The 20,258-nt window shown below is 46.0% G+C and overlaps 1 protein-coding gene across 1 annotated transcript in view; it reads right to left on the bottom strand.

Moving 5' to 3' along the window:
* The window catches only part of chpf2 (chondroitin polymerizing factor 2), a 28,717-nt gene extending 11,343 nt beyond the window's left edge, over positions 1–17,374 (bottom strand). Inside the window, exons 1-2 of the mRNA XM_052023121.1 lie at positions 15,519–17,374; positions 11,517–12,081 (exon numbers count right to left, since the gene is read on the bottom strand). Coding sequence (XP_051879081.1) covers positions 11,517–12,081; positions 15,519–15,796 — 843 coding nt within the window. The 5' untranslated portion in view covers positions 15,797–17,374. The remainder of the gene's footprint in view (positions 1–11,516; positions 12,082–15,518) is intronic.
* Positions 17,375–20,258: the final 2,884 nt, after the last annotated feature.

The raw sequence follows: 20,258 nt of genomic DNA, 5'->3' as shown, positions 1-20,258 counted from the left end.
GACCTAATTAGGGACAGTCAGCAGGGCTTTGTGCGGGGCACATCATGTATTACTAACTTGATTGAGTTTTTTTTGAGGAGGTGACGAAGGTGACTGATAGAAGTAGAGTGATGGACGTTGTCTATATGGATTTTAGTAATGCATTCGACAAGGTCCTTCACGGTAGACTCATCCAGAAGATCAAGATGCATGGAATCCATGGTGACTTGGCTGTTTGGATTCCAGTGGTTGATGGGTCTTATTCTGGCAGAGGTCTGTGACTGGTGGTGTTCTGCAGGGATCTATACTGGGACCTCTGCTGCTTGTGATATATAAATATAAGTGACTTGGATGAAAACACGGATGGTGGGTTAGTAAGTTTGCAGATGGCAAAAAGATCGGTGGCGTTGTGGATAGTGTAGAAGACTGCCAAAGGATACAGCGAGATATAGATCAGTTGCAGATACAGGTGGAGAAATGGCAGATGGAGTTTAATCCGGGCGAGTGAGGTGTTGTAATTTGGGAGATCAAATGTGAAGGGACAGTACACAGTTAATGGCAGGACCTTTAACAGTGTTGTCGTATAGAGGGATCTTGGGGTCTAAGTCCATAGTTCCCTGAAAGTGGCGCACAAGTTGATAGGGTGCCAAAGAAGGCGTATGGCATGCTCACCTTTATTAAATCGAAGCATTGAGTTCAAGAGTCAGGAAGTTATATTGCAGCTTTATAAAACTGTGATTAAGCCACACCTGGAGTATTGCATTTAATTCTGGTCAACCCATTATAGGAACGATGTGGCGGCTTTAGAGAGGATGCAGAGAAGTCCGGATTAGAGGGTTTGTGCCATAAGGGGAAGTTGGACAAGATAGGGTTGTTTTCTCTGGAGAGGCAGAGGCTGAGGGGAGACCTGATAGAAGTTTATGAAATTATAAGAGGCATAGATCGACAGCCAGTAACTTTTTCCCAGGGTCGAAATGTCTAATACTAGAAGGCATGCGTTAAGGTGAGAGGGGGAGGGAAGTTTAATGGAGACATGTGGGGCAAGCTTTGATCCTTATCCATTTATCTATTTATTTTTTTTCATTTAATTAATTTTTTTTTACACAGAGAGTTGTAGGTGCCTGGAATGCACTGCCAGGGTGGTGATGGAAGCAGATACAACAGAAGTGTTTAAGAGGCCCTTAGAATAGGCACATGCATGTATAGAGATATAGATCATATGCAGGCAGAAAGGATTAGTTTAATTAGGCATCATTAGCTTAATTAGTTTGGCATAACATTATGGGCTGAAGGGCCTGTTCTTGTGCTGTGCTGCTCTATGTTCTATCTATTGATTCCTTGACCATTTTATGCATATTTCCAAAATCCTCCTAATGTGTAAGCTACTTTTTGCCAATGTTATCAATGTTTCCCTTCAGTCTACCTTTTACTTTTGTTAGCCATGGCAGCCAACACTGAACCAGGTAAAACAAAAGGAAGTGGGGGGCGGAGGGGGGGGGGGGGGGAAAGAGGTGGAGAAAGTGAGGGAGGGATGTTAAGCAGTAGACAGCAATGTGTTAATTTAGCAGCTAATGTGGTTCTCACATTGAAAGTCTTTCTTCCAAAGTGGCCCAACTTGAAAAGTAGTGAAGATCACTGCTCTACTCTGCAGCAGCAGTACTATGATCTCTTGCACTAGTGTGGCCAATCTCCACTCCCACATCAGCACTTTTGTAGCCTCTCCCAATAAAAATCAAGCAGTGCCTGCTGATGCAGGCTTAGAAACACATGGCACTGGATTGAGACCAAACACTGGGCCCAGTTTGCAAGCCCAGTGTCTGACCCAATCCCAATTCAGATGGCAACACCAATCTGGTAATGGTTAGAACACTTGGACACATGGGGACATACATTTTACCATAAAATCCAAATACAACCTAAATAACAAAGTTTTAAAGAGGGCTACAGGACGGAGGAGATGGGAGATGGTGGTGTGGGCTGGAACAAAACATAGTCTTTGAAGGAGGTCAGACAAGTTAAGGCGGCTTGTAAAAAAGCATACCAGTATCTTGGCTTTATTAATGGAAGCAAAGGTTACAAAAAACAAAAGTTATGCTAAATCTTTGCAAACCACTAGTTAAGATGGAGTAGGTATTCAGTTCCGGGCACCACAATTTAAGTAGGATATCAAACCCCCACAGGTGACACAGAAGGTTACCAGGGACAAAGGATTTCTCCTTAGGTGGCTAGGCAACAACTTGGTACACTCATGTGAAGTGTCATGAGATGTTAAATGCTCTACGTAATCACCTTACATCTAAGGTGAGTGCTTTGTGGATCAGTGGTAAGCTCTGATTTGAATTTCCAAGGTGACTGATTTTTTTGGGGTGAATTATCAGTTTTAGCAATGAGTCACAACTGTCATAGAGTCACTGAATAGTACAGCACAGAACTGGGCCATTTGGTCCATCATGTCCCTGCCATCCTTTTTGCCATCTTCACTAATCCCATTACCTGCAATTTAAATGTCTGTCTAATGCCTCTTGAACAAAGTAATTGTGTATGTCTCCACCACCTCCTCTGGCCGCACATTACAGATATCAACCACCACCTGTACGAAAAACATAGCCCTCAGATTCCCCTTTAAAACTCCTTCCTCTCACCTTAAACCTATGCCCTCATGTTTGATACCCTCACAATGGGAAAAACATTCTGACCATCTCCCCTATCTAGGCCTCTTCTAACTTAAAATACACTTCTATCAGGTTACCCTTCAGCCTCCTTCACTCCAGGTGAACAAACCCAGCCTATCCAATCTCTCCCCATAATGGAAGTTCTCCAATCCAGGCAACATCCTGGTGAATCTCCTCTGTACTCTCTCCAGCACAATCACATCCTTCCTACAGTGTGGTGACCAGAACTGCATACAATACTCCATGTGTGATATAACCAGCGTTTTCTAAAATTGCAACATAATGTCCCAGCTCTTATATACTGTGCTCCAACCTATGAAGGCAAACATGCCATATGCCTTCTTCACCACCCTATCTATCTGTGTTCATTTTCGGCAAACTATGGACATAATCCCAGGTCTCTCCTTTCATCAACGTCCCTTAGTGCCCTACCATTTACTACACATGTCCTATCCTTATCTGACTTCCCAAAATGCATCGCCTTGCACTTCTTGGGATTAAATTCCATCTGTCATTCCTCCACTAAAACTTGTCTTGACAACCTTCCTCGTTATCTACAACAGCACCAATTTTCATGTCATCTGCAAACCTACCTCCTACATTTACATCTAAGTCATTAATATATATCACAAACAGCAAAGGTCCCAGCACTGATCTCTGCGGTACACCACTAGTCACAGACTTCCAATTAGAAAACATCCTTCCACCACTACCCTCTGCCTCCTATCACCAAGTCAATTATCGCCTCCTATGAATTAGCCAGCTCGCCTTGGATCCCATTTGCCTTAACATTCTGGACCAGCCTACCATCTGGAACCTTGTCGGCCTTATTAAATTCCACATAAACAACATCCACCACCCCGCCTTCATCAGCCTCCTTCGTTACCTCCTCAAAAAACTAAATCAAGTAAGTGAGATAGGATATCCCTCACACAAAGCCATGCTGACTATCCATAATCAGCCCTTGCCTTTCCAAATGCACATAAATTCTCTCTCTTAGGATTTCTCCAATAACTTCCCTACCACTGACGTAAGGCTCACTGGCTTGTAGTTACCTGGCTTTTTTTGTTGCCCTTCTTATATAAAGAAACAATCTTAGCTATCTTCCAGTCTTCTGGTACCTCATCTGTGGCTAGTGTGGATGCAAAAATCTCCACCAGGCCCCAGTATTTTCACCTTTTAGCTCCTTGCTTATCAGCATCAATCTATCTCTGCCTTAAAAAGATTCAAAGAATCTGCCTCCATTCATTCAAAATCTCCATTCAGGAAGAGATTTCCAAAGATTCACAACGCTCTAGGAGGGAAAAGATGCACCTCATCCTTCGTAAATAGATGACCCCTTATTTTTAAGCAGCCTCCACAATTCTAGATTTTTCCACAAGAGGAAACATCCTCTCAAGACCATTTAGGAATTTTTAAAGTTTCAATTAAGTTCCCCCTCTCTCTTCTATATTCCATCCTAACTTGTTAAATCTTTACTCAAAAGTGTTAAGTGTACTCAGTGACTGAGTACCACTGCCCTCTTGGAGAGAATTCCAAAGATTTGGTACTCTTTAGGTGAAGAAGTTTTCTTTCATCCCTGCATTTACTTTGAGCCCAGCCAAGGAAACATCAACTCTGCATCTTCTCTTAAACCCTGCTAGAATTTAGTAGGTTTCAATGAAATAACCTTTCATTATTCAAAATCTAAGTCAATGCAGGCCCAGTCTGCTTAAATCTGTCTTCGTAACATGAATAGGCAATCAATTAATCAATCTGCTAAACCCTCCCCGTATTCCCTCTATCACAACATAACTTTCTATCTAATCAGAATAGATCTGCACACAATATTCCAGATCTCTCATGGGGACCTTATATAATTACAGCAAGACATTGCTACTTTTATACTCAAATCTCCTTGCAATAAAGATATAATACTGTTTGCCTTCCTAAATGCTTGCTATACCTGTATTTTAAGTTTTCAGTGATTCATGAACGAGGAACGAGGCATTCATGCAAAGTCAAAGGTTATGGGAGCTTACTGTGCACAATTATGTGCTTTTTTTTCTATGTTACAAAATAACACAGGAGTAGCAGAGTGGCACAGCTGGTAGAGATGCTGCCTCATAGAGCCAGAGACCTGGATTCAACCCTAACCTCGGCTGCTGTCTGAAGTTTGCACGTTCTCTATGACTGCATGGGTTTCCTCTAGGTGCTCGGGTTTCCTCCCACATCCCAAGGATGTGTGGGTTAGTAGGTTAATTGGCTGTTGTAAATTGTCCCTGGTGTGTAAGTGAATGGTAGAATAAGAGAATGCCATTAAAAATGGATGGTTGATGTTTGGTATAGACTCGGTGGGCTGAAGGGCTGTGCTGTACCTCTCTATGACTCTAACTATACTTCAAAAGTGTCCTGCTGAGATGATGGGCCTTGGGATACTCCAGGGTTGAAAAACATGATGATGCTGGAAGAAATCAGCAGGCCAGGCAGCATCCGTGAAGAAAAGCAGGTGGTCAATGTTTCCGGTCAGGACCCTTCTTCAGGACTGAAGATAGGAAAAGGGGAAGCCCAATATATAGGAGGGAAAAGCAGAGCAGTGATAGGTGGACAAAAGAGAGGAGGCGGGGTGGGCACAGGGTGGTGATAGGTAGATGCAGGTAAGAGATAGTGATGGGCAGGTGTGGGGGAGGAGGGGAGAGCAGATCTACCAGGGGATGGGTCAAAGGTAAAGAAAGAAAAAAAAGGGGGTGGAAAGAGAGGCTAGGAAAGGAAAGAAGAGGCATGGTTGGGGACGGGGAAAAAGGGGTGTGAGGATTACTTAAAGTGGGAGAATTCAATATTCATGCCGTCAGGCTGCAAGGTTCCAAGACAGAAAATGAGGCACTGTTCCTCCAGTTTGTGCTTGGAATTCTCCTGGCAGTGGAGGAGGCCGAGGACTGACGTATCAGTGATAGTGTGGGAGGGGGAGTTGAAGTGACCAGCAACGGGGAGATGCAGATCGCGGTTACCGACAGAGCACAGGTGTTCTGCGAAACGGTCACCTAGTCTGTGTTTGGTCTCACCAATGTAGAGGAGGCCACATTTTAATATTTATACTCCAGAGTTGTTGAGGTGCTGCAGAAATATTAAATTTGTACTTCAGTCCAAATTAAACATTGCACAATAAGATTTTGCTGTTTGGCTTGCTGACTTTATTCAAAACATTGCTTCAGCAGTAGCTGACCTTGAGAGTTACTCACTGCAATCATACTCTGAATGGGGCTGCTGATAAACACATGGGTGACCCAAGGTCAAAGTCTACTCAGAGCTTAGGCAAAGCGTTTGAGTGTGTGTCTCAGAGCCAGGAGATGAGGGGGAATTACCCACTGGAGTAAGGAAACTGTTAGTGAACAAGGCCAGACCAACATTTCGTTCAGTTTTCTGGTCAAACCTATGTTCATTTCTTTTGTAGTTAAGTATAAAGGGAAGCTTGGTAAAAATTACAGTTCGTGCTCATTCCCGATCAATAATCAGAGCCAGGAACTTCACACAAAGGTGCTGACAGAAGAGATTTTTAGATTGGAATTTAATAAAGCACTTTTTTAAGTCTTTATGGAATTTATTCTTCCACTTGCAATCACTCCTATTTTGTTAACAATTTATTTTGTCACAAGCAGGATCCAGTGGGATTGGAAATGTTCGCAGGAGGCAGGGGCAATTTCCATACATACGGGAGATCAGGCAGGTGACACAAAATGCCAGTTTTGGGGAATTCCTTCCCTGAATCTTTCTCACTCTCTGTTATAATAGCTTCTCTCAGGAGCAGTAATCATGAAGTTATTGGAATGTCATAAAGACCCAATTAGTTCAATAATGTCCTTCAGGGAAGGAAATCTGCTGTACATACCCAGTCTGTCCTGACTGTGGTTGAGTTGCAAACGTTTCCTCAGTTCATGGACAATTAGGGATGGACCATGAACATTGTATTGCCAGTGAAGTTCATATCCCATGAACAAATAAAAGCATTGAGATACAAATGAATTGGTTTTATTTAAGCATACAATATGCCTAAGGGATTGAAGACCTATTCCTGTTCCTATTTTATAAATGTTACCCAATTTTTGTTTGGAAGTATCTGGAAGCTCTATTAGAGTGGAATACAATGCCAGTCACAGAAGGCTGTGAAATTCATGACAAGGTTATGAAGCTTGTGCCAGGAACCAAAGGCGATTGTGCCTTCTCCAAGACTGTGTCGTGCAATGATGTTTCATCGGTGGGGTTGCTCAATTTGAAAAGGCTGAAAAGAAACTATGCTATTAACAAACCCTGTCATTTGTGTCTGTACACATGTAACTAAAAATATCAGCCCCAGTTGGGCATGGTTAAAATAAGTTATTTCATGTGACTACTGCTCAGAAGCGTTTTGAATTCTCAACTCGCTCTTTTGCAAAGAAGGACAAGGGCAGCAGGGAACACCACCACTTGCAAATCACCCCCAACTTTATTTATAATACATCCCTCTCTCTTCATGGCTGCCGAGTCAAAATTCTGATATTCCCTGTACAGTAATATGGCAAAGCTGGGAAATGCATTGCCACATCTAAGAAAGGAAAGAGGGACCAAGCCATGATTCAAGAGTCGCCAACCAAAAAATAGAGGACACAATAGGGGGCACAGATGAACATTGGATTAGTATTCTGGTCACGTGAGGAACATTGCTTACTGGCTGAGCTGAAAGAAAGTAATGTGGTCATTTCGTTCCAACTTCATGGAGTTTATAGAGGCCAAGATAAAACATAAAAGTGCTGGAAGATTATGTAAGCTTTAGGAAGCTGAAATCAGACAGGGCCTTTGAGGAATATAAAGGAAGCAGGGGAGAATTGTCTGAAAAGCTCGATTGAGTTTTTATTTTGAGGAGGTGACAAAGATAGTTGATGAGGGTAAGGCAGTGAATGTTGTATACATGGACTTTAGTAAAGCTTTCAACAAGGTCCTTCATGGTAGGCTGATCCAGAAGACCAAGGCAAATGGGATCCATGGATACTTGGTAAATTGGATTCAAAATTGGCTTTACCATACAAAACAGAGGGTAGTGGTGGAGGGGTGTAATTCTGACTGGAGGTCCGTGACCAGTGCTGTTTTGCAAGGATCATTGCTGGGACCTCTGTTGTTTGTGATATATATCTATATATGATTTGGACAAAAATGTAGGTGGACTGATTAGCAAGTTTGCAGATGACACAAAGTTGATGGAGTTGTGGGCAGTGAGGAAGGTTGTTAAAGGATTCAGCAGAATATAGTCCAGTTGGAAATGTGGGCAGAGAAATGGCAGATGGAATTTAATCTGGCTAAGTGTGAGGTGTTGCACTTTTGGAGGTCAAACATAAGAGGAAAGAATACAGTAAATGGCAGAACTCTTACGATTATTAACATACAGAGGGACCTTGGGGTCCAAGTCCATAGCTCCTTGAAAGTGGCAACACAAGTAGACAAGATTGTAAAGGTGTACGGCAGGTTTGCCTTCATCAGTCGGGGCGTTGAGTATAAAAGTTGGGAAGTCACATGGTAGCTTTACAAATCATTGGTTAGGCCCCATTTGGAGTACTGTGCACAGTTCTGGTTGCTGCATTACAGAAAGGGTGTGGAGGCTTTGGAAATGGTGCCGAAGAGGTTCACACAGATATTGCCTGGATTAGAGAGGATTAGCAATAAGGAAAGGTTGGACAAACTTGGATTGTTTTCTCTGGAGCGTCGGAGGCTGAGCGGTGACCCAACAGAAGTTTATAAAATTGTGAGTCATATATAGGGTAGATAATCAGTCTTTTGCCCAGGCTGGAACGTGCCACCAGGGGGAGTGGTGGGAGCACATACGATAGCAATGTTTAACAGGCATTTAGACAGACACATGAACAGGCAGGGAATGGAGGGATATGGACCACATGCAGGCAGATGCGCAGTTTAAATTGTCACCGTGGTCAGCACAGATATGTCACCGTGGTCAGCACAGATATCATGGGGCAAAGGGTCTGTTCCTGTGCTGTTCTGTTTTATGTTCCATGCTGAAAAAGTGAAGCTCCATCAGACTTTGAAAGAGAAAAGACAGATAATGGATTTCTAGTGAGGCTTCATAGTTTTCTGGAATTAATTTCATATTTCTAACACATGTTGACATGTTTTATAAATAAATGTTAAATAATCATAGAAGATTCTCAGCTCTGCCCTGCTAAAAATAAATTTAGGACAGAGATGAGGAGAAACTGCTCCTCCCAGAGAGTAGTGAATCTGTGGAATTTTCTGCCAGGGAAGCAATAGAGGCTACCTCATTAAATACATTTAAGACACAGTTAGATAGATTTTTGAATAGTAGGGAAATTAAGAGTTATGGGGAAAAGGCAGGTAGGTGGATGTGAGTCCACGGCCAGATCAGCCATGATCTTATTGAATGGTGGAGCAGGCTCGACGGACCAGATGGTCGACTCCTGCTCCTATTGCTTATGTGCTTAAATTACCATCTGCTACTACTTAGCTTCACAGCACAGGAACTACGGAAATATTCAGATTAGTGCCTTCTACTAAAACCACTTAAACAACATTCAGTGGTTACATTTTTCCTTACCCAGATTTATTACTCCTTTCAAGTTTCTGTTTCCTGGAGGGACTGGCACTCAATGGAATTACGACTTCAGAGACACAGTGACTCTCTTGTGCCAGGCTCTCCTTGGGCAAGCAGTGGCAGCCTGGAATGCATAGAAGCAGGCTGGTTGACAACGGGGCTCTGACAAAACCTGCGGCTGGCCTCAATGTGACAGTAGAGGAGGCTGTGGATAGACATGTCAGTATGAGAATGGGATGTGGAATTGAAGTGGGTGGCCACCAGGAGATCCTTGCAAATGCAGGTTGGAGGAACACCACCTCATATTCCTCCTTGGTAGCCTGAACATTGATTTCTCTAACTTCCGGATACCCCTCCCCCCCCCCTTTGTTTTCCCTTATTCCTGTAGCCCCCTCACCCCTTCTCTTTCCCCTCCCCCACCCTCATGACCTACCCATCCATTCCCCACCTCCTTCCCTTTTTTCCATGGTCCACTGTCCTCTCCTACTAGATTCCTTCTTCTTCAGCCCTTTGCCTCTTCTACCTATCACCTCAGCTTCTTACATCACTCCCTATCATCCCCACTCCCCCCCCACCTGAACTCAACCATCATCTCCCACCCTGTGCTCCTCCTCCTCCCCCTCCCCCGACCTTCTTATTCTGGCTTCTGCCCTCTTCCTTTCCAGCCTGATGAAGGGTCTTGACCTGAAACGTCGACGGTTTATTTCCTTCCACAGATGCTGCCTGACCCGCTGAGTTCCTCCAGCATTGTGTACGTGTTGCTCCAGATTCCAGCGTCTGCAGGATCTCTTGTGTCTCATGTCTTTATCCTTCAGATGTCATCACTAACAGATTACTAGGTCACTATCACATAGCTGTGGGGTCTTCTTGTGCACAACCTGGCCTCCTACATTCTGCCCTTAACTACATTTCAAAAATTATTCCATTGGCTGTGAAGTGCTTGGAAGAATCGCCAAGGTCTCTATATGAATGTGAGTGTTTCCTTATAGCTGGCTCAACTCCCTAGATTCTAGACAGTGGACAGCATCACTAATGGTTCCTGAACTTATGATGCAGTATGTGGATAGTGGACAAGGAAGACACTGGGATGGCCTGTGTTATTCTCCAGTTGAAAAGTTCACCCACACATGTGGGTTTGTGCACACAGTATGGCCAACTGAACCAAAAATTGCCAGTTACAGAACTACTGGATTTTATGGCAATAGAAACAGGCCACATGGCCTGCAATCTAAACCACGTGAGCTTCCATCCACCTTCTTCATCTCACTCTATCACAACATCATTGTATTCCCATAGAAGCAGAACAAGTGATCCTTCGGTCTCTCATGCTTTTTCCACCATTGTGCAAATTCTGAATGCGTTATACAAATTCTGAATCTTTACAAAACTCTGGTTAAGCCTCAGTTGTAATATTAATTCAGTTTTTACCTCTGAACTTTGGGGATAAAAACGGCAAGTGGATGCAGTGGAGACTTACACAAAAGTGGCACCAGGGATGTGAGACTTGCAGAGTCTGAAGAAGCTGGGGCTGTTCTACATAGAGCAGAGAAGGCTTAGGAGAAATTTGAAAGAAATCATGAAGGGTTTGGACAGTGAAAAGAACTCCACTCACCCACCTTGGCTCCACATCTTTTATACTGTTGACATACAAAAATAGTTTGATCTAGGATTTAAAATTATTAACTCAGCCCCAGCACCTAGTAGTTCTCGGTTTCTATCACTCTTTATGGGAAGCGTTTCCCAGCTACCTCTTCCTCTTTAGCTCATATTGTCACATCACATCAAACATAGTAAACTGTACATTCTCTACACTTCTCTCCACATGTCAGTACCTTAGGAATGAATGGTACTGAGGAACCACACAGCTCAGCACATCACAGAAACCAACCTCCCCACTACACTCCTCGCTGCCTCGGGAAAGCAGCTGACATAATCAAAGACCCCACCCACCCCGGACATTCTCTCTTCTCCCCCCTCCCATCGGGCAGAAGATACAAAAGCCTGAAAGTGTGTATCACCAGGCTCAAGGACAGCTTCTATCCTGCTGTTATAAGACTCTTGAACAGTCACCTAATATGATAAGATGAACTCTTGACCTCACAATCTACCTTGCACCTTATTCTCTACCTGCACTGCACTTCCTCTGTAACTGTAACACTTTATTCTGCATTCTGTTATTGTTTTCCCTTGTACTACCTCAATGCACTGATGTAATGAAATGATTTGTATGAACGGTATGTGAGTTTTTCACTGTACCTCCGTACATGTTATAGCAATAAACCAATTTAACTGACCTTATGTTTATCAATGCAGCTGATACCAATGAAGTCTATGATGCAGCGACCAAGCCACTCATCTGGTCGAGCACTCAGGATATCATTGCGACAGCTGTCCAGGTACTGCTGAAGCTTGATGAGGACGCTCCGTGACAACACGTAACCATAGCCACCATGGCAGTAGCGGGAGTCAGGGTCGCCACCAATGAACTCTTCTGTCCGTCCCAAATACAGGTCATTGTTGATGCTCAGGTGAGAAACGAGAGACTTGATGCGTTCCGCCTCAGTGTATGTGTTATCCTGAGTCAAGTAGAACCAGTCATACTCGTTGCCATAATGTTCGTAGATGTACTGGATGGTCCGGTACATCAGCCATACAGGTCGGTCATCTCCGTGGGACACTATCTGCATTCCGTGTGGAACCTTGGTATTGCGAAACCCAGTGAAGTAAACCAGCCTGTTGAAGTGGTGGGCTACCGTCCGATTAACAGACACAGCCAATGTGTTCAGAGTACCTTTGGATGTCAGTACACCAACAAACAGTCGATCACGGATTCCCAACTCTGTATGGATGTAACGTGTTCTAGGAAAAGAAACATATGGTTAACTTCAGGCCACAATGGTTGTGTTTCTACCAGCTTTCCCTCCCCTCAATTACATTGCTCCTCCTCTTCTGAAAGTAACAACACTCCTCGGTGCTTACATTTATTTGTTTTCTCAAGTGAATGGAAAAGATCCCAGAGTATTATTAAAGGGTGGGCTGGTCTTGTCAATATTTACACCTCAATGTAAACAGATTATCTGGTCATTTATTTGCTATCTGTGGGAGTTTACTTTGTGCAAACTGGCTGCATTACAACATTTCAGAAGTATCTTAATGGATACAAAAAGAATCTAATAACACTTTGGTTGTGTTTAAAAGAAAAGCATTTCCCTGGCTTTACTAACAAAAGCACAAGAGTGAAAATTCAGTATCTTTATAAAACACCGGGTAAGCTTCAGTTGTAATATTACGTTCAGTTCTGGGCTCTGAAGTTTGGGAAAAACGGTAAGCGGGTGCAGCAGAGATTTACACAAAAGTCATCCCAGGGATGTGAGATTTCAGTTATTTGGAGAGATTGGAGAAGTGGAAACTGTTCTCCACAGAGCAGAGGAGGCTTAGGAGAAATCTGATAGAAATCACGAAGGGGGTGGACAGTGCAAAAAGAATCTGTTTCCAGCAGCAAGAACAACTACAAACTGACTTATGGTAATGAGGAAAGGTACCAGAGATAGTAATGAGGAAAATTTTATTTTTACAGCGAGTGGTTGTGATTTGTGAGACAATGGTCAAAAAAAAAATCAATGGAAGCAGATCCGATAGGAATTTTCAAAATGGAATTGGATGAGAACAAAGTAACAAAAAATCTATGGATTGCTGGAGAAAGAGCAGGGGATTAAGATGTAATAAGCGGGGGAAATCGAAGAGAACTTGTAGATGTAGTGTATTTGCGAGATAGAGCAATGGCAGATGGAATGTAATGTTCACAAGTATGAGGCAATACACTTTGAAAGGACTAATGAAGGTAGGACATACACAATGAATGGTAGGACCCTAAAGAGTTTTGAGGGACAGGGAGACCTTAATGTAAAGTCCAAGAATTCCTGAAGGTGGCAGCATGTTAAGGTGGTGAAGAAGACATACAGAATACTTGCCTTCTTTAACTAGGACTTAGACTATAAGAACAGAGATTAAGATACAACTTTATAAAACATTGGTTAGGACACAGATACTATCACTACATTTCAGAGGGATTTAGACATAGATTTAACTAGGCAAGGCAGAGAAGGACACGGTGCTAATTGGGCAAATGGGATTAGTGTAGATGGACAAAAAGGTTGGCAAGGACCTGATAGGCCGAAGGACCTGTTTCTGTGCTGTACAACTCTAACTCTATACAAGATTCTGAGGGAGGCTGGCATTTTTGGGTCTGACAGATGCTACACCTGGCACGCTTTTCTGCGCACCTCACTGAACCAGGCTAGCCATGTGGCTTAATAGTAATAGAAAAGTTGAAGGATTTGCTGAGCCTCAGCACCACAGATTGTGCTAGAATTCAATTCTACTACTACTGATGGCTCACAGAGGGACATGGATGGATACCTAGCTTTGAGCTGCTAAAATCTTTTCAGCATCTACGCCATTTAGCATGACTGCAGTGCCACACAGCACAACAGAAAACCTCTCACAAGAACATTATTTGCACAATGACTACAGTACATGATGGTATTCTTCCTAATAGTTAATGGATGGTAGATCCAGTAGTATACTGGTGAAAATGCAAAGTTTCTCTAGGGGTGAGTTCCCTCAGCATGGTCTGACAGTTATGTTCTTTAGAACCCAGCTAACTCCAACGATGGTGACTCTACTGAGCAACTCTTAGTGATGGATGTTGAAGTCTCACCCAAAGTGCATTCTGTGTCACAGTGCTTGTTCCAAGTGGCATTCCACATAGAGAAGCAACTGGTTCATTAGCTCGGGGAGGGTGATGTGGGATAAGCAGAGGATTGATCTTACATAGAGCTGGTACACATCTGATCAGTCCAGTAGCCTGTAACCATTCATGAAGCCCTGAGACTTCATGAGGTCCAGAGTCAGTGTTAATGACTACCAGGGTCAGTCCTAGTTCACTGTAGCCTCTTCTGCTCATGGGAAAGAACATGTCTTGTCTGAATCTGGTGCAGAGGTCAATGCTATGTAGTAAAATTATTTTTAATTTTGTTGTTTCTTACATAATCTTGGTACAATTGAATAGTTAGAGTAGCTATTTAAGAAGGTAATTGTGAATAAACCATATTGCTATTGGTCTGGTGTCACTTATGGACAAAACAGCTTAGAATATCAGTGAATCAGATGAGTTTTTAATGACATTTGAGTGGATTCATGGTTACTGTTACGCATACTGACTTTTATTCCAGGTTTATTAATTATTTCTCAGATAACCTGGTGGGATTTTATCTCATTTCAACAGATGGTCTCTGGATTACTTGTTTACTAACATAACAACTACACTACTTTTAACTTTTTAAGGTTCTTTAAAGAACTCCCTGCAGAGATGCAGAGGGCAAGCCAATAAGAGAAAGACTAATCAGAGTCATACAGCACAGAAACAGACCCTTCGGCCAAACTGGTCCATGCCAACCAAGATTCCCATCCAAGTTAGTCCCAGTTGCCTGTGTTTGGCCCATATCCCTTTAAACCTTTCCTATCTATGCAACTGTCCAATTACCTTTTAAATGTTGTTAAGGTACCTTCCTCAATCACTTCCTCTGGCAGCTCATACTGAACAACCTCTGGGTGAAAAAGTTATCTCCCGGGTTCATATTAAATCTTTCCCCCTCACCTTAAACCTACTTATCTGACAGAAAGGCTCTTGCGCTGCTGACTATGCCTTACTTTGCAGTGAAAGGTAAGCATTCTCAATGGCATCAGCTTTTTGGCATGGCTTATTTGCACATTTACAACTTTATCACAGTTGCAAAGATTCATACTGAGTTAAAACAGTGGTGCATCATACCATATCAATATCCAAGCTAAACTTTAGTAGTCGCAAAAAGAGCCCAGTACATCATTCTAGTGTGAAGGCACACTGGAATTTCAAGAGCTCTCCAAATCCTTAAAATGAACATGTTGCAAATTTACATGTTTAGTGTTCTGATATCTCCCCCATTAAGATGTCAGAAACAGACTTCATCAGAAACACAGAAAGTAAGAATAAAATACCAATGATTTTACAATTTTTGGATAATATATAAAACGTTGACTTGTTTCACCTTAGATACTATCGATAGTTTTCCCTATTGAACAAGGAAAATGGGTATTTGGGCCAGGGCCTACAAGATAACCAATACTCCTGGGCTAATTTCTCAATAAGAGTCAGAGGAAAAATAAATAAGGGAACCTCTCTCTTTGCAGAGAAAGGAAAATCACCAAAACATACACATCAATAAGCATTTTTTTCCCTCACATCACATTCTTACCTCAGGACTTTCTTGTGCGGTTTGTTGGGATCCTTGTAATAAGGGACAATCCTTGGCTCATACTCCTTGTTGTCACCAAACTCCCCTGTCTCAGCTCCGGCTCCTGGATGTCCATTGTTATGGGGTAGCCCTCTACTGTCTCCTGTATCCATGCATGATTCGTCCCCATTTCCCTGCGTCCAGGAGACTCGCAGCAAACTCAGGCTGCAGCCCAAGGAGAGCCCCAGGATCAGTGGAAGAGCAGGCCGGAAGAGGGGTAGCAGTGATGTCAAACGCATTGTACAGAGAATGCAAGAAATATGTCAGAAGCAGACTGAGAGAGAAGCACAGGAAGAAAGGATCTGATATCAACAGCCTTACTATTTATATATTAAACATCTATTTGTTTTACCTAAGACATATAAAACCGACACAAGCACCAACTGGCATACAGTGACTTGCCTAAACTACTATTACAACACTCTGGGTCTGACTTTCAACAATTTCCATCCCACTAGAAACAGAAACTAAATATTAATTTTAAATTTCTGCTCAAAGCTAACTTCACAAATAACAACAAACAGACATGAAAAGTCAGGTTCAAAAGGAAATTCAAATTCAAAAGGAAAACACAATTAATAGCAGGTCAAAATTTAAAACATGATCTGATATAGATCAATATATTTACTAATACTGATCCCAACACCACTGGCATATCAAATAAATAACTTTGTAATTTACTGGCAGCTAAAGGGAAGCCTTGGAAATTCCATCTAAACATTGAATACTGATAACTACAAAAGATAAGATTCAGCAGAACAAAAACAACATGATTCTGCACCCAGTTAAAATTCTACACCTGTCATTTTGTTCTCACTTTCCCCTATCTGTTTTGTTCTCTACATATTTTGATATCACAGAGAAGCCAACATTTGCCCCCTTCAAGCTTCCCCATTGCTCTTGGAATTCACAGTGTGGATAGCACCTATTTCTACAGAAATTAAACAGTGTTTTCAACACATAGTAAAGTGCAGCTGGATTGTTGAGAAAACGTTTCTGAAGAAGTCCTTTTTAGTTTTAGGTTCTTGTTCCCAATGCCAACTCCGATGGATATATCGAACAGTAGGTAACTGTTAAACTGCAGGCAAATCTGACAGGCAGGATTCTTTTCACTTTCAATCCTTCTTTGTGCTTCACTGATGTAATAAAAACAGGCTGGCAAATCCTTCTTAGGTCAAATAGTTGCAAAAAAATTTCTTGCTTTCAGGTACGGTAGTCTACACTAACTACCTTCAGGATAACAAGGCCGCAAACCGATTAACAGTCTGAATCACAGTTTAAGATGCATCATTTGGAACCTTATGACAAAAGATCTGCCAGACTTGGAGACTTTATCAAACAGAGGGACATGATTTGATCGCATACTTCACATGGTTCGTCCCCAGCTTACAAGACCCGAGCTAAATTCTGTGGCTGCCATCTCGTTGTCACGGTTCTAATGAAAGCGGCAGATCAGGCTGGAACGTTTGATTCACCTCAGACGTAACAGCAGTTTGAGAGGGAAGGGGGCTGCAGCAGGTTAGGCGACCTCTTCTTGTTCGTTGGTCTCTCAGACCAGCCCCGGGAGATTTCGGTGCTGTCCTGGGCAGGCCCGGGCTGTCAAACCGCAGGAGAGCTTGGCCTCCGCTCTGTCGGGCGGCGGTAACCGGGTCCCCTGGGCTGTGGACAGGAGTTAAGCCTGGTCCTCTTGCGTTTCGGACCCTGGGACCTTGCTGAGCGAACGATGCCTCGCTGCCGAGCGGATTGCCCGAGCGGGGCGGCGGGCCCGGAACTGTTGATCCACGCAGAGCCGGCCCCCTTCACCCCGGCTGCGCGCATGCGCGTCCGTTCCCCAGGTGGACGCGCGCGGGAGTGTGGCGCGTGCACGAAGGGTAACCGTCGCGCCTGCGCGTGCGGAGAGGAGGGCGGGGAAAGCGCGGGAAAGCCCAACGAGCTGGAGGAGAGGAGGGGCCGGGTACCTCGGGGCGGGAGGAGAGGGGAGGGGGAGAGGGGAGAGGGGAGGAGGGGAGGAGGGGAGGAGGGGAGGAGGAGGAGGAGGAGGAGGAGGGAGAGGGAGAGGGGAGGAGGGAGAGGAGGGGAGGGGGGAGGAGGGAGAGGAGGGGAGGGGGGAGGAGGGAGAGGAGGGGAGGGGGGAGGAGGGAGAGGAGAGGAGGGGAGAGGAGGTGAGGGGGAGGGGAGAGGGGGAGGAGGGGAGGAGGAGGAGGAGGGGGATGAGAGTGGGAGGGAGGGGAGGAGTGGGAGAGGGGAGGGGGGAGAGGAGAGGGGGGATGGGAAGGGGGGTAGGGATGGGGGAGGCGGGTGGGGGAGGAGGAGGGGGGAGTGAGAGGGGGGAGGGAGGAGAGGGGGGGGGAGGAGAGAGGGGGGGGGGAGGGGGGGGGTGAGGGGGAGAGAGGGGGGGAGGGGGAGGGGGGGGGGAGTGGGAGTGGGGGGGGAGGGGGTGGGGGGGGGGAGGGGAGGGGAGGGGGGGGGAGAGGGGGGGCGGGAGGGGGGAGGGGCGAGGGGTGGAGGGGGAGGGGGGGGGAGGGGGGGGGAGGTGAGGGGGGGGGGAGGGGGGGGAAGGGGGGGGAGGAAGAGTGGGGGGAGGGGGAGGGGGGGGAGGGGAGGGGGGGAGGGGGGGGGGGAGGGGGGAGGGGGGAGGGTGAGGGGTGAGGGGGGAGGAGGAGGTGAGGGGGGGGGGAGGGGGGAGGGAGAGGGGGGGAGGGGAGGGAGGGTGGGGGGAGGGAGGGGGAGGGGGAGGGGAGGGGGAGGGGGAGGGGGAGGGGAGGGGGGGGGAGGGGGAGGGGAGAGGGGGGAGGGGAGAGGGGGGGAGGGAGGGGGGGGGAGGGGAGGGGGGGGAGGGGGAGAGGGGGGGAGGGAGGGGGGGGGAGGGGAGGGGGGGAGGGGGGAGAGGGGGGGAGGGGGAGGGGAGGAGAGGGGGAGGGGAGCGGGGAGGGAGGGGGGGGAGGGGAGCGGGGAGGGAGGGGGGGAGGGGAGGGGGGGGAGGGGAGAGGGGGGGGAGGGGGGAGGGGGATGGAGGGGGGAGGGGGGGAGCGGGGAGGAGAGGGGGAGGGGGGAGGGGAGGGGGAGGAGAGGGGGAGGGGGGAGGGGAGGGGGGGGAGGAGGAGGGGGAGCGGGGAGGAGAGGGGGAGGGGAGGGGGAGGAGGAGGGGAGGGGGGAGGAGAGGGGGAGAGGGGGAGGGGGGAGGAGAGGGGGAGGGGGGAGGGGAGGGGGGAGGGGAGGGGGGAGGAGAGGGGGAGGGGGGATGGGGAGAGGAGGGGAGAGGGGAGGAGAGGGGAGGGGGGAGGAGAGGGGAGGGGGGAGGAGAGGGGAGGGGGGGAGGGGCAGGGTACCTCGGGGCGGGAGGAGGGGCCGGGTACCTCGGGGCGGGAGGAGAGGGGAGGAGGGGCCGGGTACCTCGGGGCGGGAGGAGGGGCCGGGTACCTCGGGGCAGCACCTCACCTTCAGACGAGGCGCATTGTACCTTTCGGGACTCAACACTGAATTCAACCACTTAGGTAACCAGGCCTTTTCTTGAATGTCTGGTATAATTTATTGCATCATTTACATTCTGGATGTTGTCTGAACCTAAGTATTGGTGTTGGCTTATTATTGTCACTTGTATTGAGGTACAGTGAAAAACTTGTCTTGCACACTGATCGTACAGGTGGATTCATTACACAGAGCAGTTACATTGGGTTAGCACAGAGTGCATTGATGTAGTACAGGTAAAAACAATAACAGTACAGAGTCACAGCTACAGAGAAAGTGCAGTGCAATAAGGTGCAAGGTCACAACAAGGTAGATCATGAGGTCAGAGTCCATCTCATTGAATAAGGGAACCGTTCAATAGTCTTATCACCGTGGGATAGAAGCTGTCCTTAAGTCTGGTGGAACGTGCCCTCAGGCTCTTGTATCTTCTACCCAATGGAAGAGGAGAGAAGAGAGAATGTCCCGGGTGGGTGGGGTCTTTGATTATACTGGCTGCTTCGCCAAGGCAGCGAGAGGTAAAGGCAAGAGTCCAAGGAGGGGAGGCTGGTGTCCGTGATGCGCTGGGCTGTGTCCACAACTCTCTGCACTTTCTTGTGGTCCTGGGCAGAGCAGTTGCTGTACCAAGCCGTGATGCAAACAGATAGGATGCTTTCGTGCCTGTGATGCTGCTGCAAGCAAGTGTTTCATTGTACCTGTACCTTACTTGTGCACATGACAATAAAATCGACTTTCCAATTGTTCCGATGAAAGGTTGTCAACCTGTAAGGATAACTGTTTTCCTCCTTCCACATATGCTGCCTGACTTGCTGAACCTTCTCTTTTGTTTCACCCTTCCAGCAACTGCAATGTTCCAGCACTGTGTTCTTTCTCCTCTGTTTTCATCTCTCTCTGTTTACATCTGCTGGGGACATATCTGTAAGATTAACATGGATTTGCTACCCTCTCAGCAGGTCCCACCCAACCGTTATGTAGTCTAAAACCTGGTTGCATGAACGCTGAACTCTCCAATTTCAAGTAAACTACTCCCCCTGTCTCTTTTCTGTATCCTCTTGATCTACCCAGTTCCTCCTACACCCACCACCACCCCCATCACCCTGTTCCTTTTCCCTCCTCCACCCACTCCATCTGCCTATCACCCACGCACTCCCCTCAATGTTCTCATTTGCCCACCCCATCTCCCTTATTTGGTTTCATGCTTCACCTGCCTTTCCTACCAGATTCCATCATCTATAG

Source organism: Pristis pectinata, chromosome 9 (assembly GCF_009764475.1).
Source record: "Pristis pectinata isolate sPriPec2 chromosome 9, sPriPec2.1.pri, whole genome shotgun sequence".
Classification (NCBI taxonomy): domain Eukaryota; kingdom Metazoa; phylum Chordata; class Chondrichthyes; order Rhinopristiformes; family Pristidae; genus Pristis; species Pristis pectinata.
The sequence above is the reverse complement of the archived record's forward strand: the minus strand, read 5'-3'. Positions and strand labels throughout refer to the sequence as shown.